Source organism: Tamandua tetradactyla, chromosome 4 (genome assembly GCF_023851605.1).
Source record: "Tamandua tetradactyla isolate mTamTet1 chromosome 4, mTamTet1.pri, whole genome shotgun sequence".
NCBI classification, from domain to species: Eukaryota; Metazoa; Chordata; class Mammalia; order Pilosa; family Myrmecophagidae; genus Tamandua; species Tamandua tetradactyla.
The window spans coordinates 163685798-163711527 of NC_135330.1; the positions used below are offsets into that span (position 1 = coordinate 163685798).

At 36.6% G+C, this 25730-nt stretch overlaps 1 protein-coding gene across 1 annotated transcript in view; it reads right to left on the reverse strand.

Annotated features, from left to right (window-relative positions):
• The window catches only part of ABCC4 (ATP binding cassette subfamily C member 4 (PEL blood group)), a 315245-nt gene that overhangs the window by 17625 nt on the left and 271890 nt on the right, over positions 1-25730 (reverse strand). Inside the window, exons 27-30 of the mRNA XM_077158537.1 lie at positions 19605-19694; positions 11804-11976; positions 11202-11307; positions 886-1020 (exon numbers count right to left, since the gene is read on the reverse strand). Coding sequence (XP_077014652.1) covers positions 886-1020; positions 11202-11307; positions 11804-11976; positions 19605-19694 — 504 coding nt within the window. The remainder of the gene's footprint in view (positions 1-885; positions 1021-11201; positions 11308-11803; positions 11977-19604; positions 19695-25730) is intronic.

Below are 25730 nucleotides of genomic sequence, written 5' to 3' on the forward strand. Positions count from 1 at the left end.
ATAGACATTTAAAATATTACACACATGATTTTATTCTAATATATTGTTTAAAAATCTGGTAAATGCAGAAAAGTATGAAGAAGGAAGAACACACCCATAATCATAATGCCTGGAGATAACGAACAGTTTTGAGCAGGGGCCTCATCATGTGGATACTGCTGGAAGTCTCATTCTGCCCTATGTCATGTGGCAGTAACACCAAGCTCTCCTTTCCTCCCTCCATCCTCCCAGCACTCCAGAACGGTGACTATGTAACAAAGGCTAAGTCCCTTAAACTAAACCTCAGTTACCCTATTTGTAAAATTGGTTAGTGGTACATTATCACTGGTGCAATGATACCATTTAATCTGAATTTTATTATTTGGAAACTTCTTCATGCCATATACAATGCTTGATATTCTCACATATATCATTTCTATGAAAACAGTAGAATTTTCTACAACAAATGAAGAGTAACGATTTTTCTCTCAACTCTTATATTTCCTGGATGCACCCTGACAGCATTTGTACCTCAAATGTACTAATGAAATGTAATGGGTCTGCCTAATATAAGTATTCTATTGCATATGTCATTTCAACAAATTAATAGTCTGGAGAAATCATAAATGAGAATCTGAACCTGTAGAGCCCAACTTTTTAAAGTATAACCTGCCATCTCTCTCTCAGGCACACATGCTTGCATGCTTTTATGTACATTCCATTTCTGCTGACTCTTTGCAGATGTCAACCTGGACATGTTAAAATCCAGCTGTCGCACTTTATCAAATCTGGAGGCTTATAACTGAAAAGGGTACACAGTTCTTGTTACCATGCCCATAGCACCAAATCAAGAGGAGTAAACTATTTATTTGTCAATTTAATTACATTTCCTTGTAAGGAGCTCACCTGTTTTGCTGTTTCAGCGAGTGCAGCAGCTTCTGCCTTGCCCAGTTGTTGCACCATCTTGTAAAATAGACTCTCTTTATTTTGCAGCAAAACATATGGCTCATCATATTCTTTCAGCCTTCCTGAATCCAAAACCTGTTGATCAACAGGGAAAAAACCCAAACATTAAAATACAATGTTTTTTAGGAACATACAACCCAGAAAATATTTTGTAAAGGGGCAGGAGAGGGAGAACAGCAGGAATCTCTTTGGGTGGTAGGCCTGGATAGTGTTTAAATGGCTTGATTATCCAGCGTTACTAAGCAAACGAGGTCTAACCTGGACTTTTATTATTATATACTATAGAAAAGGAAGAAAATGAAAGTCCTAGACATTATTGTGGGCACTTAGCAGTCCTGTGTCATTTTATATTCTGCCAAGGGTACCTTGGGTAGATATCATTAGTTGGCACTTTTTGTTGTTGTTAACTTTTTATCATATTAATATATACACAACTCAAAATTTCCATCTTAATCACTTCCAAGTGAACAACTCAGTGGTTTTAATTACATTCACAATATTGTGCTACCATCTCCAACACTATTAGCCAAACTTTTCATCAACTTCAACAGAAACTCCACACCCAATAAGAAATAAGTCTTTTTTTCGCTTCACCGCCCAACTCCCTAAGTCCCAGGTAATCTGGAATCCACTATTTTTCTTTATGAATTTGTCTGTTCTAGGTATTTCATACATACAGTATCTGTCTTTTTGAGTCTGGCTTATTTCACTCAACATAATGTCTTCAAGGTTCATCCATGTGGCAGCATGTACCAGAACTTCATTCCTTTCTACAGCTCAATAATATTCTTTGTATATATATTTTACATTGTGTTTATCCATTCATCTGCTGATGGACACTTGGGTTCTTTCCACTTTTTGATTACCATGAAAAATGCTGCTATGAACACTGGTGTGCAAATATTTGTTCAAGTCCCTGCTTTCAATTCATTTGGGTAAATAACAAGAAAGTGGGATTGTCAGATCACATGGTAATTTTATGTTCAACTTTCTGAGGAACTGACAAACCAATTTCCACAGTGACCGCACCAGCTTTGGGGGGCTAATTTAACATACATTCAAGAGGTGGGAAATATTGTGATTTCAGATAATCAAACTCAATTTATCCACAATAAGTAGGGTGATGTCACACAAACCAGAGGGCAAAGACCTGGCAGCAACTTATAAGCTGGACTGGTAAAATGTGAGAACTATATGAGAATAAATAAATGCTTCTGAAATTTCTTTAAGATCCTACAATGTGTCAAACGGTAAAAAGGAACAAACCCTTGGCCAGAGAGGTTAGGTTGCATCCTGAAGTCTTCCACGGAAGTGTGGAAGGCTGGTTAAAAGGGCTGCTACCTAAGCAGCTACAGCATAATTGCTTTATACAGAAGAAACCTCTAGAAAATCAATTTTTTATTTGGATAAGACTAAAGAAGTAATTAAGAAACTTACTCCAAATTCCAGTGATCACATACCCCACTGAACATGGGGGCAGCTCAATCTGAATTGTTGAGGGTCTGTATCTGTTTTCCCAATTATCTTTCCTTGTTTCTTTTCTTTTTTCTTTGGCTGACTGCCTTTTAGTCATTTTATTGCTCATTAATATGTCCACTGGAAATTGAAAGGGAGAGGAAGGGGCTTTTAACTCTGCATTTCTACTTATTAGTGGCTTTGGTTAATGGTTTCAGAGAGAAGAAAGAGTCCGAAACAATTGGTCCAAATGACATACCTAGGAGAACAGTTCTAATGTTAAGTGGTACTTAGTTCTCCATTTAGGCCATACTTAGAGTAAATTTATCTTAAGAGAATATGCTGAAACTCTAAGCAGGACACAGGCTGTTTATCCCTCTCCAGGTATTATGGTTAATTCTGCCCCATCTTTTTAAATCAGAAACATTTATTAAATCTCATAAAGGGCATTTTCCTGCTAATCTTTTGTTTACTATTTGGAACTAAGGCTAAGGGCAGCTTTCTCAAAACAGTTCAAGAATAAATGAATCAGTCACATCCAGGTAATAATTAAAATGTCCTTTAATTTGGCATGCCAATTTAGATGTGCCAAATGTGTAATTTTACTTAAGCACGGCATTACAGAGCCTAACCACTCCTCCTGACATTGAAGAAGAAAAAAATATGTAATTTTAAACAACAGGTCTCTTTCAGGTAAGAGTCTAGGTAAATAAGTTTATCAAATTATTTTATGAAGTGATGAACTTTTATTCGCAAAGGCAGTAAGTAAACATTAAAAATCACCACTTCAGACTTGGTGGAAAGTGAATTCTCTGACCATAATGACCTTACCTAATTTTTAATGGAGAGATAATATTACTAGTATTTTGTCCTTGTCTAACTTTCATCTTAATTTGTTCAAATTTAAATGAATAACAACTCTTTCCATCTTCTCTCATATTGTCTGAAACACATGATTGCCACTGAGGCCTGTAGTTCTTAGAACAGTAAAGTCAGTAGTTCTCAGAACAGACAAGAGCTAGAAAAAAAATAACAGCTTTAAAAAAAACAGTAGGATTATCAATATAAATGACAGAAAGATCAATTATGAAATATTTTGAGCCTTATGCATATTAGTTAAGTTTAATGACTGCGCACTGTATTTTAAATGAGAATTTTCAATTTGAGGGTGACAGTAGTAATAATTTGTTTCAATGCTTTATAATTTATTAGAACCTATATTTTAACTTCTATAAGAAACAGACTTTTAAAAATGTTAAATAAAACACATCTTTAACATTCTTTTGATAGGCATTAAAACAGAATCGGGTATTTAAAATGAACTGGAGGGGCGGTGCAAAGGTGGCTTAGTTGCAGAATTCTTGCTTGCCAAGCCGGAGACCCAGGTTCGATTCCTGGTGCTTGCCCACCAGGAAAAAAAAAAAAAAAAAGATAAAATGAACTGGAACATTACTGTTCCAAATGGATAAATTCACAAAGTGTCTGTGATAGGAGGCCCTGGCATATAAATACAATGTAATGAAAAATACGGCTACCATGAGATCAATACAATCATTCCATGACTATAACAGCAGTCTTTTGAATTTGAAAAAGAAAGCAAAAATTGCTGTGTGTTGAGCATTCACTGTGCCACATGCTTTAGAGCCATTACTGCTACTCTCAAAATAGAGCAAACAAGGTAGACAATTTCCATCCATCTGTATCTTTCCTTCCATCCATTTATCCCTCCTTTCATCTATCCTTCCTTCCTTCTTTGCATCCTTCCATCCACATCCAATAAGTATTAAAGTGAGTGTCTACTGCCAAAGCACTGTCATAGGTATGGGAGATTCAAAGACACAGGGAATGACATGAATCATTTTGCTCACTGAGTTATCTCTAGGTCCTGACATTGTACAAGGCAGGTAACAGGCACCCTATGCATATTAGTGAAAGTTTAATACAAGGGCATGATTGGGAGATTGTCCAATGTCTGGCAAGATAACAGGGTAAGTATGAAAGAGGTGTGTGTGAGAGAGCAAGGGTAGACAGAGTCTAGCTGGCACTGGGACACCGATCAAGGCAACGGGGTGGAGGGATTACAGGATTAAGGACATAAATTTGCAGGACCATGAAGCTGATGGCAAGGGCAGTGTGTTAAGGGTCTGTGGGGAGAGGAAAAGAGGGAAGGAGCAGGATTAAGGAGAGAGGCTTGCGACTTACATACATTAAAAATCAGAGAAGAGAAAGAAGGGACAGTCAGAGAGGAGAGGTAATTAGTAAGAGCAGGAGGGCAGTACTGGCAAGACAAACACCAGATCTGAGAAGAGATGAGCTGGGATGGAGATAGGGAAAAGGCCAGAAATTGAATTTTACTAACCTAGACTTCACATTTTGACTTGATCAAAGATTCTAGATATTTTAAAACAAGTATACATAACGCAACTCTAAATTTTCTTTTGTACAAAAATACACGTAGAATTAATTTTGAAGTTTAAACATCTTTCACATCATAAAGAAAGGGCCCCTGAAATCTCCTATTATGCTCTCACTCTTTCCATACCCACCTTAAACTGTGAACTAAACCACACATTAAAGTCTGTGTGACAACAATCCCTCGGCCCCAGGATCTCTCCAGGAATGCCAACCTGATAGTGCTCGCTGCTCTCTAGTAGGTTAAAGAAAAATACATTATATTTTGGATGAGTCAGTCAGTTACATAAGTTCACTGGAAGATATGGTTATCAGACCTACATATCTGTAGACATTCCATGTAGATGTCCTAGATGTAAAATTTAAATGGACCAGTTGCAAAATAATTTAATCCATTTTAATTGGTAGGATGCTGTCAGCGATAGTGAGGTGGCTGCAGGGAGAGGTGAGGGGCGGGACAGGGTGGAGGAAGTGCCTGATGAAAAGCAATGCTCGGAATAGTTTTCAACATGGTGATAAGCAGCAATAAAGGGAGCTCCCACTTAGGGACAAGTGGGAGGGACAGAGAGGATCTGAATCTTAGAGTTCTGCTTTTACTTGCCAGGTGCATGGCAACACATTTATCCAAGCTTGGAAATTAGGTTCCTCCATGGTAAGACGGGCACCTGTGATCTTCTTCCATTTCTGTAGTGACAAGTTACTTTGGACAAGTTTTACTCAAAACCAATCTCAGGATCTTGAAATATCAAATGATTCCTCCCACCTCGAGAAGATAACCTAAACAGCCCTCCCACAAAGCTCCCACTTTTGCATATAACCCTGTCCGTCAAAAAATATATTTTTTTCACAGTTTGCACTCTCTATTTTAATATTACTTACCCACCCCCCAACAACCTGCATTAAATCTCTTAGAATGTTTTTGAAGGGGCATTTTCTCTTCTGAAATGTTCAAACTGTAGCCATGTAAGCCCATTAAAGAAAAGTTCCATGAAAGTGAAAGACAGAATTTAAATAAAACTCAAGTTAGCTTCAAAGTTTTTGTGTGTGTGCATGCACTTTTCCAGATGGGCAAGTTACAACAATTCCGAGTTTTTGTTTTCTCTGGGAAAATTTTACTAAAAAGGGGTTTGAGTTTGCAAAGGTTAAAGATTATAAAATCATAAGATTGTCAATAAGCACAAGAGCTAAAACTGAGTTTCTTAGTTTTGCTTTCGGTTCTCCATAATTTGTTCCCAAGGAATTCTCTAACTGTTGGCAGTGAAAACATTAAATGTGAGCCACGATATTGTTAGAAAAGTTGCGGATATTATTCATCATTCTCTGCGTTACTAGGGAGAATCCAGGGGTGTTATTAGGAGTGGGATGCCCAGGGGTTAGAGGAAAAAGCTGTGCTACTGGCTGAAAAGAGAATGGGTCACAAGTAACCACTGATTCCTAAAACTACAGTGAGAAGCTATCTTTAATGTAGAGAGCGTTAGAAAGAGGATTTCTAATTTGTCTGTCTTGTTCTACTGTTTGGTGGCAACTGAGCAAATGAAGTTTAAATTAGCTGTCATTATGACTATGCTATGTTTAAAAAAGTTAACATTGAGAGAATATCTTTATAAAATAGAATTCTAAGCCTAATCCATTAATGGCACTTAATGAACCAAAACTGAGTAAATCCCTTTGGAGAGCCAACACATAAACAAAGCTATTAATCAGGTCACAGTTGTTTCCCAATAAGCCTTTTGTTTGATTTACTTACAGTAAACACAACCATATCCATCCCTCTTTGTGTTGAAGTATTCACCAGTGCAACAAAATGTAATTATTACACCTTAAGCACTTGCAATTATATGACTTTATGATGACAGTGCTTTTGGTTATGCCCTTCATTAGCATCCATCACTTCCCCAGCCACTCCCTGAGCCTGGCTGCCCGCCCTCTGGAGCATATGGCTTTGCAGCTGATTGACTGGTCTTTAAGACCTTAAAGCTTTCAAAATAACAGAGAACAGAAAATTATTTGTTTTCCAGAAAGGAAATAGGTATTTCTAAAGGAAGCAAGCAAGCAAGAAAAAAAAAAAAAAAACTTCAAAAATCAAAGGCATGAAAAAGAACATTATTTGTGGAGTTTCTCTGAATTTGAAAACCAGCTGATTATCAGAAACTCTAAAATAAAATACAAGGGCTTAATTTTGTATTTCTTTTGGCTGTTCTACAATATATTAGAAAATAAGAACTATATAATAATTTCTCAGTTACACTGTTCGGCACTCTTTATTAACAGAGTATTAATACAGGACAGATACAGCACAGGGAACAAGTCTCCATCTCTGAAGTCAGGGAGTGTATGTCTCTTTGGCTCCCCTTTAGTCAGCAGAAGAAACCAGCTAAAGCGGGCAAGGGTTCATTTTCTGGTGAGATCTCCAGTGATATCACTGATGACTTGCTGGCCAGTGAGGCCTAAATGGAAGATTTGCAGTGCATGGTGAGAACGGTAACTCTATGGTAGAATGCAAGGTTCACCACAAAAAACATGCTCAAAAGAGAACCCTTGCAATTTCCCTCTCTAAACCTTTTGCCCCCGTCGTTCCCATTCATCCACGTGCTCCAGCCAGAAGTCTAGAAGTCAGCACTCTCTCCTCTCTTCTCTCATATCCCACATCCAGTCCATCACAGAGATCAGTTGGCTCTACTTTGTTTACCCCAAATCCAACCATCTCCCCAGCCCCACTGCTAGCACCTTAGCCTAAGCTACCAACATCCAGTTAATAAAGAGTGCCTAACAGTGTAGCTGAAAAATTATTATATAGTTCTTATTTTCTAATATATTGTAGAACAGCCAAAAGAAATGCCTGAAATTACTGAAACCCACTGAATTGTAACCCAGATGCAACTACATAACCTTTTTCTTGTGACTGTATAACTCTCATGACTAGCTCTGCTTGTACTCCCTTATCCTGCTTTACAACTTTAGAATCCTATGATCACAAAGACAACCCCCTAATGTCAATAGTGAAGGAACCTGAGTCAGCCCAGAACTAACCTCTAACTACAGTGTTTGCATTTGCTATTGCAATGGTTATTTTCACTTAGTTCCACCCCTTTACATGGTAGTATAGCTGTTTACACTTGCTATTGCAATCATTACTTTAGCTTAGTTTCACTCCATTACATGGTACTACAGCTACTGATGCTTGCTATTGCAATGGTTACTTTAGTTTAGCTCCACTCTTTTACATTTTGTAAACTGCAGTTGTTTATATTTGTGATTGTAATGGTAAGAACTCTACCTCCCCCTTGTTTAAATCCATAAAAACCCTAACTCATTAGACTTGGGGAGGCATATCTTAGGCTGATAGACCATCTGTTCTCCTTGCTTTGTATAGCAATAAACTCTTTCTCCCTTTTGAAAGCCCAGCGTCAAAGATGGGCTGTTCACTGCACAGAGAACCCCACATTTGACTTGTATCAATTTTAAGAGAGAATAGACACTGTATTTAACTTTAACTATGAAGGTAAGAGGGAGAGCAGAGTAGGACAAGGTTAAAAAGGTAGGGAAGGGCCAGACTGTAAACTGCCTTGTAAACTGTGTTAAGGGTCTGGACAAAGACATTGATCAAGAAAGAAAAATCTGAGGTTCTAGAAATTTACTAGGAGATACTGGTAAGTAAAGCATTAAATCAATTGGTACATTTTGATAATGGCAATAAAGCTGACTGGTTAAGGTGATACTCATGAACTAGATGTTCATGTCTATTGATCAAATACTAATTGATTAGATTTAGAAATGACCAACTAACAAGTCTGCTAAATGATGTACTTCTTTGCTGGCACACTACCCAATCATACATTCCAATGTAACAGAATTTCGAAGCATTAGACAAAAAGAAGTTGCAATTATCAATATTTTAATACCAAAAAACAAAATTAAATCTACATGGTACCTTTAGGGTCCTATGTTTTATTTTGTATGAGCCCCAACTGAGCTGGAGCTCAAGCCATCTTTCTGCTGATGCATTCAAAGCCAGACAAAGTGCTACAAACAGATAAACTTCATAGCAGCATTCATTTATTGTGGAAGCAGGAATATTTTAGGATAGTGTGAAATACAAGCTGAGAGATGACAACAACAGAATAACAAGTAAAGCAGAAATAAAGATTATTTTTCCAATTAACATTCAACAGTTCACACTGGGAAGACAAAATCAAGAACTAAGCAGGCTGGACACTAAACAACATTCCTGGAATCTAAGAATCTGCAATCATGGAACTTCACAATGTCACTCACAAAGTATGCTGAAGTGGTCTGCTTCCTACTGCTATGCTTTTGTTCAGAAGACCAGTCACAATGCTCAAAGCTTAAAACATCCTTATGATTGGGACTGCCCCACATCCAGCTCAGGGGAGTGACAAGGTTAAAGGTACTACTTTAAATGTGGACAGTCTGGTATTTTCCCCAAATGTCCCCACTGATAATCTCATCTGACAATTCAAGTGAGGAAGGCCAGGTAGTATTATCCAAGAGAATACCCAAGAAGTCAAAAGAGACCGCTCCATTATCATGGGGCATAAAGAATTTGGATATTTTTGATAGTTTACAAACCGGTTTAGTCTGAACCACCAAGAACCACTGTGAAAACTCCATCTGCTGCCTCCCATGCATTATGAGGTCTTCTTTAATCCATTTATCTCCTTGTCATCAGCCAGAGCATCACTGAATACTCTGGTGTCTAGGTGACAACTGTTAGCATTCATAACATGGATGAAAATCAGCCCAGTATCACAGTTAATTGAAAATAATTGGCAATTTCAACCAGAGATTTTCCCTTTGAGGAATGATTCCATCACCATTTTATAAAGCCATCTTATAAGATTTATTAAAACTGAGAAAGCAAGAAAAGGAAAAATAAAAGAAGGGGGAGGGAGGAAGAGAGGAAGAAAGAAAAGGAAGGAAGGAATGCATTTATCATTGAAGTAGGATGTTAGTTTGGATCTCACACCCTGTTTTGCATGAATTGAAATATGGGATTATCAGTGGCAATGTGTGAGAAGATACCAAAAGAAAGGAAGAGCCAGTCAAATCTAAAAGAATGTTATGAGACAGATAGCAAAGCTTGGTATCTGTCATGTGTACAGACCATGGATCTGTCATGTAAAAGATTTACCAGTTATTTATCTGCAGTCTCTCGGACTCCAAATCTACCTTTCTGTATTTTGACCTAAGACCTGGGGCTGGGTCTCTGTAAAATACATTTCAGATGCTCTTTTGCTAGTTGGCTATTAGGTTATACCAATAAGGGGCACTAGAGGGAGACGAAAAGGTGGGATGAAGAGTTAAATGCCCCCTCCTACCTGTTTTCTGCTTCTGGAAGCATCACTGGGCAGTGGCACTTGGTTCCAGCCTCCATCTTCTTTTAGCACATCTAGAACCAGCTTCACCATGCTCCCCCCTCCTCAAGGGTCTGAGCACCAAAACCAAGTCTTTATGGCCTCTCCTCTGAGTTCCTAGCTTCTGGGGCTCAGACAAGCATAGGAGCTGCTTCCTAAATCATTGTTTCTTTTTGCTTTTTCAGCCCTCCATTGCCTATGTAACAGATATTCTATATTAAATCCTTTCTGTTGAAATAGTTTATGTTTTTCTGTTTTTGGCCCTTTGTGAAAATGATTTACTGTTGAGAAATTCTGCAACCTTACCCAACAACCTCCTGGCAACTTAAGTGATAGATGGATTTTCTGACTAAGGCAATTCAAAATGCTGAAGCAACTGTGATATGGCTAATACGACTGTAGTGTGAAGCTCAGCATTATAAGTGATATTTTAGACATGAAATAGTTCATGGTTGGCCATATTAAAGAAAAACAACAATTCAAATAAACTTTTAACATGAAAATATGCAGAGATGTAAAGGATGTATTATTTAATAGCCCTGAATATGTGGTTAAGACCTTGAATTATTATCAGGAATGAGAGGAGAAACTAACAGAAATTTATTGGTGACTTTCACCATGTTTTATAAGGAAAGAAAATTATTATTTTTTTTACCATAAACAGCACTGTGATTATGGTAAAAACTGGACAAGAGTAAACTCTGCCACCAAATCTGTGGATTTCTTGGTTATGTTTAAGAAATTCACATCTATCGTTCCTCATTGACAGGAAGTAACTGACATTTTCAAATCATGGGTACTTGGTTCAAATGCACAAACGATGGGCAACAGACCGATCTAACACCAATCAGTGAATTTCAAATGCTGTCCCCTACACGTTGACAATTGTCTAATGCTCAAATTCGGTTTAAGGTAGAGGAAAGAAAAAAAATGGAAGAAACCAGACAAAACCAAAAGGAAAAGTTGAACACAGATAAATGGAAAGAGCTGGGACTCCACAGGGGAGGATCTTACCATTATCTTGTCACTGTCAATGATGGTGTTCAACCTGTGGGCAATGGTCAGCACAGTGCACTGGGCAAACTTCTCACGGATGGTTTTCTGTATTAACTCATCGGTTCTGGAATCAAACAAGATGCATTTAATTAGTTGTCTATAGATGGAAATAGTAGACGTGAGACTTAAAAGGATCCTACGATATTTTTTTAAATGTTTAAATAATCAACACTTAAGACGTCACCTGGCTTTAAAACACTTAGTATAAAAAGTCTATTTTAGGGCGGGCCATGGTGGCTCAGCAGGTGCCTGCCCATGCAAAAAAAAAAAAAGAAAAGTCTATTTGGAAATTTTCCCTAAAACAATGGAAATTATTTTTCCCTCCACATTCCTTGAAACCATCAGGAGTTGAATTCAAGACTCTATCTCCCTTAAGATGCCTACCAGTACTATTAACACTGTACAGAATATTTGGGTTTCTTCCTGTTTCTGAAATTAATGTTATTAAGAGATGTCTCAGGAGCAAACAGAACACTTAGAAACATTTGTAACCATCATTCCATGCTTCCTATTTACCACATTTACAATTCTGATTTGTATCATGGGCCTCAGCTCGGTACCTTGGATCCACATTTGCTGTTGCTTCATCAATAATCAATATCCGATTTCTCCTGAGAAGAGCCCTGGCGAGGCACACCAATTGTCTCTGCCCAACACTAAAATTTGATCCTGATTCTGCTAATTCGGTATCCATTTTACCAGGGAGATCATCTATTGTTTCTTTAAGTTGTACCTGTTGAAGGAGAAAGAAGAATGACATTTTCCTAAACAAACTACTACTGAAATAGATATGTTTCAGTCATTAGAGCTTTGAAGTCCTTTCCCTTGGTAGTTGTATTTTACATGTACAGCTACCTCACTGTGCACGTTACTCCCAATTAATGTTAATTGAGAAAAGTGAGAGTCAACTCAGGACAAAAGGATTCTGTCTTAAGAGAACAAACAATTCGAACCAAGATATTTCTTTGTCACTATCAGTAAGCACAAGTCGGTTCATGCTGGATCACATGTTTACACCGCCTGTGCCAATTTCCTTATGAAAGACACAGTATAAATAAAATTATTCTCCAGGTAAAATGTAGAAAAACTAAAAGGGCTCACCTTAATTTTTAGTTGAAGGTAAGTGAAGGAATTTATAGAGACATTTGCATAGGGCTGGAGGATTAATTGTCAATGGACACAAAGAAACTTTTGGGATGAAGGAAATATTCCAAAACTAGATTATGGTAATGGTTGCAATAATCCTCTATAAACTTACCCAAGACACTGAATCAAACTTATAATGGGTGAATTTTCAGGTATGTAAATGATACCTCAATTAAGCCGGTTAAAAACAAACAACTGAGTGCTACCCATCACCTAAATTCCCTTCCGTCTAGATGACATCCACAAAAACTCCTCCTAGGGAGTTAAGGAGTTCTCTTGAAAGTAAAGCTGTTTCTTTCAATGTAATCTCTGTAGAAAAGTTAAAAGGGTCTTTCATGGTTAAGTCAACTTTTCTAAAGTACATTCTGCATAGGAACTAGTTCACTAAAGTGAAAATTAAAAAACAAAATTACTACAGAGAGCATGGTTCTCTAAGGATACCATCTTAGTTGGCACTTTACTATTTTTAAAGGTTTCAATTAATTGGAAAACAAAAAATATATAATGTAAACAATGGCAAACTACAACTCATATATTAATAAATCTGAAGCTTATTTTGGGATGGTCTTTTCCAAAATTTAATCCCATATTGCTAGACGAATCAAGTACATTTACATCAATCTCGTAAGTGCCTTGCAGTGAATGAGAAAGTAGGGAAAATAGGGCACAACATAATATCTTATTGTTTCCAGGCTATGGGCATATTAGCATTTATATAAATCTACCTTCAGAAAATTTTAATTATAAATTTAAAAAAATCTCTTAACTGTCTGACATGATCTGAGACTACACTGGATCATAGCTCAGTTCAGTGGATATTTGCTTTGGAGAAATATTATAGAGCAGAAGTCAAACTCAGCCTATATGTGAGAGCTACAGAAGAACAAGTAGTTAATAAACCTAAAAATAAGAGAATAATAGATTGATGAATGATGGCCAGTAAGCTGGTACATTGCAATTACAATGTCAAACAGCAAGAACCTAAGTGAATAAATGGGCTCATTTTCATAATGTTATCCTAAATGATGAGATACTTCTATGAGCAAGATCTTGAATTGTGCTCATGATGAAACCAAGAAACAGGAATTCTGAGTTAGGATTAAATGTGGTATTAGTATTAAGTGTCAGATGAAAGGTAGGAAGTTATATAGAATCTGAAGTGTAAGATTTGGATCATAGCGTGAGACCCTGGACTGAAAGTATAAAAAGATGTTAGCTTAGTTAAGCTCCCTCCATTACAAGGAAAAGGACATATTGTGTATTTTTTAATGAAACCTATTCATAGATCTATACCCCATGTGATGGGACTGATTAAGAGTGTGATGGAGGAAGGACTTCTACCATAATTCCCTTTTGGGTTGACGGTGGTAATACTTTATATGCAGAGCATAAGGTGTCAGGAGCAAATGGTCCTTCGTAAGACTGATGTTAAGACTTTGAAGAAACATAAAGATCAAAGGTGATGGCGGAGATAATTATACAGAGAAGATAGGACTTAACAAATGAATATGAACACTGAATCATTAAATTGATATCTCTTTTAGTCTCCAGTATCTTAGAGCAGCTGGAAGCAGAAACCTAAAATTGTGGAATTGTAGCCCATGTCAAACTGTGAAATACGTTCTACAACTAATTGTGGTGCTGTGCTTTGAAATTTAGTGCTTTTTTGTATATATGTCATTTTTCACAAAAAAGAAAGAAAAAAGTCGACTGTGGTGATAAAACAATATTCCTTCTAGACCTATTTCTGGAGCAGCTAGCAGGAAAAATTTGAGATGATGGTATGGTAGCCCCATGACAAACTCCGGGGTGTGTCCTGTAACTACTTGTTGAAGAGTGCTCTGAAAACTATTGCTTTTTTATTTCTTCGCTTTGTATATATGCTATACTAGACAATAAAAAAGTTAAAAAAAAAAAAGACTGAAGAAATAGTCTCACATTTACACTGACTAAGGTGACATCTCATCACTTACCTAGTTTTTGATCCTCCTTCCAATTATCCACATCTGCTTTAAGAGGAATAAGGGTTATGAGAAGGAGAACAATGGACATGTTTTCCAGAAGACTGTTCTCTGAGAGTATGCCTTTATTCATTTATGAATCAAGGATTGTTGTCAGAACGATAGGGATGTGACAGCCCTCTATAAACTGCTATGCATTTAAGATACAATTATTAGAACAGAGTACAGGACAATAGAGGCAGTATATGATAGTAGCAATCAAGAGTAATCAAGAGTAACAACTGGGGAAGTTTAAAAATATATTAGACAAAAACATGATGCTACTATTAAATTTCATGAGTAAGATAGTTGTCATATCATGTAGGAGAACACTTTGGTTCTTAGGTGATATATATTTACTTATTTAAAGGTGAATTGCAACATACTGAAAATTTCTACAACCTACTTTCAAATGGTTCAGCAAAATATAAAGAAAATGTAGCAAAATACTAACAATTGGTGAATGGAGGTGAAGAGTATATGGGTATTCATTGATGATTTTGTGGTGGTTTGGAGCTGCATGTAAGTAGGACTTCTTGACGAGGTTATTTCAGTTAAGGTGTGGTCCAGCCTACTTATGATGGGACTTAATCCTATTACTGGAGTCCTTTATAAAGAGAAGGAAATTGAGAGAGAGAGAGAAGGCCACAGGAAGTAAGAAGTTGAAATTCAATAGACTCTGGAGGAGAATGGTGAGGCCGGGAGAGGCCGCCATATCCCTGGCCGTGACAAGCTAAGGGCTAGGAATCCCAGGGTCCAGGGCGCTGGTCTCTGAGAAGAGAGCATCAATCTGATGACACCTTGATTTGGACTTTTTTCCCCGCCTCAGACTGTGGGCAAATAAATTCCCATTGTTTAATCTGACCCATTTCATGGTATTTGTTTGTGCAGTCTGGAGCACTAAAACAGATCCTTTCAACATATTAAGATTTGAAAGTTTTAAAATAAAGAGTTGGGAACTTGAAGCCAGACAGCCTCGGCTTAAGCACTGCCTGGCTCTACCAATTGGGCAAGTTCCTGAACTTTCTCTGCATTAGCTTCCTAATCTGTAAACAAGATAATATTATTATTATAAAGTTGATTTTCTTCTTTTCCTTCTAGTGTTGGTAGGAGTGTAAAATGAGTCAGTGCAGGCAGAGTAAAACAGAGCTTGATACAAAGTAAGAGATCAATAGATATTGCCTTTTATCAATACTGTTTCTAGGTAGCTTTTCTTCATGTCTGCTTTAGTTTTCTTAGTTGTATTTATCAGTACCTGACAATATAAGTTTTATATGCATTTGCTTATTTTCTATCTTTCCCTCTAGCTCCAAGAGGGAAGGGACTTTGTCTCACCTGTTGACTGCTATAGCCCCAGAATCCATACTAATGTCTATGCAAAAAGCTCTCAATAAATATTTGTTGAATGAATGAATGAAGCAACAAGTACTTCTCATTTTGTGAAATACCTGTTACTATGAATTAGAAAATAAACCAATATAAATATATAATTTATGACATACCATTTCCTATTAAATGTCATTATAAAAAATATCCACTATAAGAATTATTTGGCCCCAAGATGTCATAATATCATACTTCAAAATGTGGATAAAATTTGAAAAAACTGATCAGAAAAAACTATTCAAAATGATACAACTCGATGTAAAGTAGTTCAGATTATTTTTAAGCTTGGAAAAACAAGTGAAACTACAGTAAAATTGAAAATGATAAACTGAGCTCACAAGACACCCCATTTCTATCATCATAAGCATTTTCAAAGTAACCTACTATGCATTTTAAAAGAAAGGTGATGTGGGCCGGGAAAAGAAGAAACACTGACATGCAAGCAATAGCAAATCACCAGATGGGGAAGAGCTTTGACTAGAATGAAGTTAATGGAAAACGAAGTAAAGGGGGTGCCCATTTAGTGAAACACATGGTCTAAAGGGCATGGAAATGCAATGTATTGAGAAGCAAGGACTGAAGAACATGTTTCCTGATGTATAAGTTGCTTATGTTTAGATTTCTGTATCTTGGTTTCCTGAATAAGGAGACAAGCTCATATTCAATTAAAGATAACACTCAATGTTGAACATAATTGGATGCTTTCACAGTTCTAACATGACATACCAAACTCTTAAGTGTATATCCCAGTATTACTAAAGTTCTTTTTTAAAATAGAAACAACATACCTGATTCATTTTCAGAATTTTATCTACTGTGCCTTTTTGACCTTTGTCTGAGACACTGCTACAATGTTTAGTCATTTACTGACCTGTGCTATATTTATAGAGCTGTCTTTGCTTCTTATGTGTCCCAACTGGCATTAATTCTGAATGAGCTTTCTTCAGTTAACAACTATTTTTCAGTATTTAAAGTAACTGTCAGCATATTTATAAAATAACCAAGATGAGAAGGTTATAATATCTATCAATCTTTCTTTTGAATGACAAACCAACTTTCTCATCTCTGCTATTACCTCCAGGAGAGAAGGGAATGAAGAAATAAGGAGAATTTAAAAGAATAAACACTCTTCTCTTTACTTGAAGTTTGTAAAAGAAGGCAAAATAGTAGGGTTCTTCTCATGAAACTTAAATGTCAACCCTGGGTGGGCCATGGTGGTTCAGCAGGCAGCATTCTCACCTGCCATGCTGGGGACCCAGGATTGGTTCCCGGAGCCTGCCTGTGTGTGTGGGGAGCGGGTGTGTGTGTGTGTGGAGGCAACCCTGAGTTCAGACTCCCATTTTCAGTTTGGCATTATATGCAAAACTTCTAATTAGACTACTTTGAAAGGGGCTGTTAGTAGATGCAAGGTCTACTGCACCCACTGAGGAGAAGGACTGTGCTGCTGTTGCTCTGGTTTGGAATACAGCAGGAAAAAAAAGCCATGGAGATGACAGATGGAATATGATAGAGGAAGTCAGAGAATCTGTAGGGCACTGGAGTGGAGGTTCTGAATCATTTGTATGATCTCTCCCAAGAAACACGCAGAGAACATCATGTATACAATTCCAGAGAGTGCAGGGGTTAAGCTCTGACCTCATAATCAGAAGACCCCAAGATTCCAAAGACGGCAGGTGAAGAACCTCTAATCTATCAAAATGATTCAAACACTCCAAAGCATGAAACTTTTAAAATACTACTGTGAAAACATCAATTTTTCAACTCCTAGGAGGATTCAACCATTTTTTCCCCTATCTAGATTATAAATGCCATGTAACCACACGAGAGATAATTTAGAAAATTTAGAAAATTCAGAAAAGCCATAAAGAAAAGAAATAAATTTCATCCATTGTTTTATTACCTACAAGTGAGCATCGTTACTATTTTGTACCTCACTTAGGTTCAGATTTAAGAATATCTGTGTGATTAAAAAACAGAGAGAATTGTACTGTAAATGCAACACTGTACACTAATTTTCAGGAAATACATCAAGTCTTTCCTTGGAAAACATTTATAGCATAAAAAAATAACTCCTACAGAAACACAATATAGGAAATATTAGATTAATGAGGTCAATTTCATAAGTGATACATGGAAACCACTAGCTTCACTTTATAGTTAGGCCTCATATGGAATTCATTTATTTCTATTTACAGAAAGTTGCAAATATAGCTTAAATATAGGGAGTGCTTAGTCTTATCTACCACCACTACCTCACCATTTTTAGAACTCTGAGAGGTTACTAAATTTTATTTTAATTTTGGCTACCACAGAAGAAATACATGTAAGTTAGAGTCACATTATAAGATATTTTTGATAGAACTGTCTTCCTAATAACATGTTCTTATTTCTTCACTCTCCATGGAACAATGTGTTGCTAGAATAGTTTTATTATCTGAGAGATTATGAGGAAAAAACCTCAAGCTCTGAAACAAGCAGAAAAATAATTTATCAGTGATTCCTGTTCTTTTAGCATATGTCATAATTTTACTGCTACATTTGTCACATGAGTTCTACAGCAGTGGATATTCTAATCTTTCTTTACCTTTGTTGGTTAACTATTCTCCCTACTGCTTCTCTCCTAGAACTTCACTGTAGAAAAACTCACAAAGTTAAATGAAATCAGTAGTCAACCACTCTTCAAGAAGAAGATGGTAAAGCAATGGACCCAATTTAGGAAAACAAAATCCCCATGGCAGCTGAAAAGCAGGGATAATGTGTAAAGACAGCACTGACATGCTTCCAAACAAACAAGAATTACTGGCATAAAGTTGGTCTACAAATGTGGTTGCTCAAAGTTGACACTCATCTATGAACCAAAGATTTCAGCTCTATCCCTGAAAGGAATGCAATGGCAAGTACACTGATTGAAAACAACAACAGTGCTAAGGAATTGATTGCTATGATTCCCTGATAATTTTTTAGAAAAGGAATAAGCCCCACTTTTCTGAAATGAGGAGATCAGTGAAAAGTTCAATACGTATTTATTAAGGGCTTATTAAAAGCAAAACACTGAATTAGGTGTTATGAGAGATTAAAAATCTACGATATGTTTCTGCACTCAAATAGCTTAGACTTAATTTGCAGAACTGGCACAAATACCCAAAATAACGAGTGTTAAAATATACAAATCAACAGTCTACCTTAGCAGTCAAAATCCTTTCTAAATATGGGTGAGAAAAGAACTGGTCCTGAGGGAACCACGGTACAAATAACAGGAAATCCTCTAGAAATGAACATAGTACAAAAGCTAAGCAAAAGCTCCAGGATTCTGTTACCTGCACTCATTTCGTAGCATTAAAAATTATGACTGCCAACAAAAATCATCATGATTATATTCTAACTGTATAATTCATATTCACAACACTTTCACATAAAACTTTAAAGTATTTCATATATAGGATCTTATTTAACTTTTAGGTAGTAGTGAAAAACTGTTATTGTCTCCATTTAGCTCCCCCTAAGAATACAGGAGTAAAATGAACTGTTCAGGATAACCCAGTCACTGGTAGAATTTGAATCGAGAACTTTAACTCCTAGGTTAGTATTGTGTTAACAGCAAACAAGACAATGAATCTAGTTACTTTGGATTCTAGGAAGAAAGTAAAAATGGACACGAGGCATTTTATTTCTGATTTTCATCATCATCAACATTTGTATTTTAAGTGTGTCCATGAAATTAATGTTAGTGAACAAAATTAGACTAAGCTCTCCTTCATTTTAATATTATAAATGTACATACACATATACTGATGCTAACAAATTAAGGTAATGACATCTGATAAATTACCTCTTTTACAGCATTCCACAGTTCCTCATCTGTGTGTTCATTAAAGGGATCCAGATTTTTTCTCATTGTTCCAGTGAATAAAACAGGTTCCTAAATGTTCCAAAATAGTTAGTTATTTTTGTAGCTCTTTTCATTTTTACCAATGCTAACTTTCAGAATAGAATTAAAACACTGAAAGCAAAATTCACTATAATCTTTCATTATAAGGTTGCAAATGCTTATTTACAAACAATTTCTACATTAATTTTCTATTATACAATGACTGTTTCAAAATATCTCACAGGCCATTGAACACTAACAAAAGAAACAACTGAAGTGTGTCATCTAAAGAAGAAACTGTAGAAGAAAAAGGAAGGCTTGATTTTTAGAAATGCCGTCCTGACAATATCTGCTTAAACAGGAAAAAAAGAGGATATAATGATTTGGGGAACTCTGCTTCAATAGAGTTGCAGAAATTAATTTTCAATCCTTGATTTATTTCCAAGGCTGGAAAATACAATAGCATTACTTAAAGCTAATGCCTCAAAGCAAAACTGTTAAATATTTCCACATTTGCACTGAAGAATAAATTAAGATATTTTTCCAACGGTCAAATAGACTTCTGGGACTGGGAGTCCCTGCACACGTGCAAATGGACATCATCTTCTTTGTCCAAAGGGTTTGGATACGAACTACTGGGACCAGTGGTGCCTCTCTTCATGCAGAGCTTTCCTGTTTTTTCATCAGCTATTACCCACATTATCTTGTCTGTATTTCAGGGTTATACACTTCACAGAACCTCATTATTAACCACAGGCGCAAGATAACCTGAAACCCACTGTGAAAAGTTTCATAATAAAATGATTTTAATTCAAATAGTTCTTCTACTCACCTACCTCAAGAGGAGGTCACGATTAAATTACTCTTGAAATACATGCTGCCATCTCGGCTCCAAGGGTGAATTTTATATATCAAGATACCTAACACCTTGTAAAAGTTTTCTTCTAGAAACTTCTAGACTAGATTCTTTTGGGAGATACTAGGAAGCCAGGCCACAAGGATATGGGCAGTAAAAAAGGGTCCAATTATTTTCAATGAAGTTAGCAGGACAACGGAAGGCACAGATGGGTACCCATACAACAGCATGATACCTGAGAGTTACTCAAAAGAATCACGAGCCTTGAAACTCACCTTGCCTTACTTAGAGTGAGACTGTCCCTCCTTCTCAAAAGCCTGAGAACATCAAAAAGGCAGACTTCTCCAAGTGATTATTCCGGAGGCTACTCTTATGCAAGCTTTAGCTAGATATTGATAATTGCCACGGTTTGCTAGACTCCAACCAACAGCATTCCTATTAACCCTAAAGAACATCCAGGGCTCTAGCTAAGAGCCTACAAAAGTTACACACGCTAAGTTTACTTTTCCGAAACCTAAAATTTTCAGATGGGTCCTAGGCCAGATAAGTCCTGAAACCCAGAGGTGCCAACGTATCCAAGAACATCAACCAGTTCCATCCCCCTATCCCATATTGTTGACACCACTTTACAACATGAAAAAAGTCAGAATGGACATGGCCCAAATATCCCTAAAATCTGAGAGAAGGATCAAAGGAGAAGGAAGACTTATAACAGAGGTTAGGATTTGATACAGGAGTTTTACTGCTGAATCATTATTTGATTTTTCTTTTAGTCCCAGAGTCTTTGAGCAGCTAGAAGGAAAAACCTGATATTGTGGAACCAGAATCCATACCAAACTCTGAAATCTGTTCTCTAACTACTTGTTATAATGTATTTGCTAAAATTCATATAAAAATAAAATTTAAAAAATTGTTTTTTTGTATGTACGTCCTATTTCACAATAAAAAAAAATTAAGAAAGAGGTTTATGAGTAATTTTAATAAAAATGAAACTAAACTTAAAACATTAAAAAGAAACAAAACAAAAACAACTCACTGGGGATATTCAATGATTGTTCTGAAGTCTTTGGCAAGTAGTCCTCACAATTTACAAACAGATCAAGCTATTTGAAATAGTCACATTCATTTATTTTTAATTTTTACAACACAAAATTTCCCATTCTTCCCAAATTCATGTGTATGATTCAGTGATATTAATTCAATTCACAATACTGTGCTACCATTATGACCACCCATTACTAAGACTTTTTTTGCCCATACAGAAACTTTGTACCCATTAAGCAGTAACTCCTCCCCAACTGGCCCTAGGTAACCTGTAATCTACTCTTTGTCTCCACAAACTTGCATATTTTAGTTAAGTAAAATCAAATAACATCTGTAAAAAAAAAAAAAAAAGTGTTAACTTCTCTTTTGTTTAGCCATGGAGAACGACGAGGGTGCCTCTACACCTTTCCCTACTAGGCAAGTAGTAGGGACCGGTGACGGAGACACGGATGTAGAAGACAGATGACATATTACCAAAAAACATACATCCCTAAGCAAAATCCCCAAATTAAAAAGACACTAAACTGGATGTTTTATTTGTACAAAGTTGAGCAAGTGGCTGAGATGCCCTGAAAGCACTGAAAATCACTGTCACATGATCTTTCAAAATGATTACTGAATTGAACTGAAAAATTCTAAGAATCGAATTTAAAGTCAATGACTAAATAATCAGTCATCTAAGCAATGGATGAGAATTCTTTGTGAGGGGACTAATTATCACTGCGCTTAGTTCAGGTTTCCTTTTTTAACTTTTACCTTCTTCTTTGTAATGATCAACTCTAAGGTTCCAACAAACCAGGTAACTTCTCCTTTAGTTGGTTATACCAGCTCTGCAGAAACAAGGTGGCCAGGTAAGGTACCCAGCATTCCTTACTCATATTTGATATCCCTCCTGCCCCCACCCAAGGGCTCTAACCTGTGGAGTGTGTGCCACTTACAGGCTAAAACTCAGAGACCCTCTGGGGATTGGTGCTGAGGAGAGAAAGGGGCTGAGAGAGGACAGATTAAGGAATCAGCTTTTAGCCTATTTGGAGAAGTGAGAGGGGGTCTCTTTGCCTGTATTAATGACAGGACCCTTTCCTTGTCCAACACAGTTTATATTACCTGGATTTTTCAAATCACATCCAACAATAGTCCTAGGGTTTGAAAAAGGATCCGTTTGGATTTTCAAAGTATACTCTAGAGAAGTATTGGCTTAGCTGATCTATCAAAAAATTGTTTTGCTTTTTAAAGATCAATCTTTCTTCCTTTGCTAAGTGATGGAAGAGTCCATGGCAACAGTACATTTGGGAGTAGCAGTTTTGATGGTTCACAGGCACAGGCACAGGCACGGAAATACACGTGTCGAGTCCCGGCATCTGCATTATAACCAGGGCCCTCTCTGCCATCTCCCTCTCATCTTCTTCTCTTGAAATGGATGATCATCGCCAAAGAACAGGGGACTAAAGTGCTATTCTTTGTAGAATGATGGGTAGTATATACCGAACTTCTGAAAAAACATCTGCAGCTGCTTTATGCTATGTTTTAAACATTGACCTCAAATACTCTGTAAGCCTGAAGGAGGTTTTGCTAATTATCACCAAATCACTGTTGATTGTCATAAAAAGAAAAATTTTAAGTTTAAGCATTTACTATTTTGATAAGGACTCCACTTAAATCTATACTGTCAATTTATAGGAAATATTAGGCAAATACTCATGTCTATTAAGCAGTATTAGATGGAAGAAAATAGTTGAGTAAATAATGTTTTTCTTTGTTATGAACTGCCAAATACATATTCCATGAGTAAAATTTCATTCAAAACTTATTGAATAAGGAGAATGATTTAATAAAACATTAACTGATTGAAGCTATATTTTTCTTTAAACCCAGTAGGCAATTTGTTAACAATGTCTTTTTTAATATGCCAATGTGTTTTATATATGGTGTTCATTTTGATTTCTACTCATTTGATTTTCATCCACTTGCCAAATAAGAAACCATTATATTAACTTCAAATGGTAATAAAAGTCCTCGTGGTAGACACATACTGCAACAGCAGATAAGGGTCAAATTAATTATCATTTCTGATAGATATTATTTAAAGTAGCCACCTCCATGCAATGAAGTTAATAAACTAATCTTATAAATAAGTGTTGTAAAAATGTTTGCAGGCAGAAAAATTCAGTGTAGGGATTTATAGTAGGACATACAACCGTCATGTAAATATATACAAAATTTATTAGCCTAAGTATGTATTTTTTGATGGGACACATTTAAACCTCACTTAATAAGAGTTTTATTTTAGCCTCCACAGTTATCTGGCACAGTACAGTTAGAAAAACAAATGCCCTTGTTCAATGTAATATCTAAAATGGAACATTAGTATGAAACCTGCTTTTGTTTTTTGTGCTTTTTTTTTTTGCATGGGCAGAGATCAGGAATCGAACCCGGGTCTCAGCATGGCAGGCGAGAATTCTGCCACTGAGTCACTGCTGCACTGCCCTCAAACCTGCTTTTCATCATGGTTTAAAGTTTGTACATTTTAAAAAAATCCTTTGTGCCACATTCAGGAGTTATTCCTTCCTTTGTTACCAACATGATACAAGTTCATAACAGGTGAGTGACCCCAAGCAGCCACTCTGAATAAAAGAATTTAGCATAGTAAACTGATAATCCCTCAACACAAACGTTGAAAACTAGTCTTACTAGACCTTTTGTAGACTCTCATCATCTCAAAAAGAAATCCTATCCACGAACCTTCAGATGCTTAAAATGACCTGGGTGGGACCAAGTCAAAAGCCAGAAGTGCTTACTAGCTAGCAAGAAAAAGCAAAAACACTTTACTTTTCCCTATTCTTTTCAGTTCCAAATCAGAAAACTCCCAGTACTCAAAGATATACTCAAGAGCAGCTATTACTGCTGTGCCCTGGTGTGGTAAGAGTTGCATTTTCATTTTCAAATCCTGGGAACCTTTATTAAGGGCAGCTCATCTTCCTAATCAAAAAGGAGGGAATCACCTGAAGTCACTTTAAATCTTGGGTTCCTTTAAAAAAAAAAAAAAAAAATCCTGTTAGCCTCTGAATGAACTGATCATCACCCATTTTCAGAAGAAAAGAACATTGTTCTCCCACAAAGCAGAAAGAATTTAAGTCCATGTAAAGTCCTCTTTAGATACAAAAAGGTCACCAGCTCCAGGGAGCAGTTCCATGAACTTTAATGAAGACTTCAGTGTGCAGAAACAAAGGATGGGTTGCATTAGGCTACAATCCAATTGTATTTCTTTACTAGTAACAGCATACCCACCTCTTTCCCTTTGAGTTTTGTTCTTGAAAAGAATAAAAGAAAAGAAAACCAGGTAATAAAAAAGAAGTCTTAAACAGACACTGCTTTGGTTAACCTTTTTCTTTCTACTGAAGAGAATGTTGGAACAGAAATGCCAAAATAGCTGAGCAAATACCAAAAAAACAAAAAAAAAACCCTATGAAATATAAGAAATGAATTTGTTTAATCATGGTAAAGAGTATAGCTGCTGATCTGTGCCAACCCTTCGGGTGCTGTAATAAATACTAAATTTGCATGGAATTATTCTTCAGCTGAAAACATTTTCTTTGTGCCAATAGGATAAGGGCTCTAGTTGTAGACAATCTATCCAAAACAGCTTTGAAATTCATCTTTTCAGATGAGCAAGCTACTTCCCAAACATAATCTCACCTTGGTGCTCTTTTGGGATGGGGTGAGGGGGAAGGAAGCGCAAGGGACATTTGACCACTTTAGATGATGAGCATAAAGGAAGTGTCAAATTCAGACATCTGTACTGCTTAAGGTCAATTATCGGTTCCTGAAAGTATTCAAGAAGTATTTTTAGTTTTCACTTGTTTCTGAAATTTTACACACAAATTGAGGAATGCAGTGCGTGTCTGTTAAAGCTGCACTCCGAAACTGGAGCCTGACGGCTATGCCACCACTCACCTGCCCTGTTCCTGACCAGTCCTCGCTGCTATTCTCCCTTGATTCTAAACCGCTCATGGTGAGGTCATGCGTGATAGAGAACCTTAAACTAAAGGGATGAGATGGGACCAGAGAGAACAGGTAAACTTGCCCAATCCTGGGAGGGAACAGGGGAGACGCTCACCTAAATCAGGCACCTTGAAGAAAAAGCAGTTTTCATTTTTCTGAGTCTACTCGAAACTTCCTGAGTTCACTAA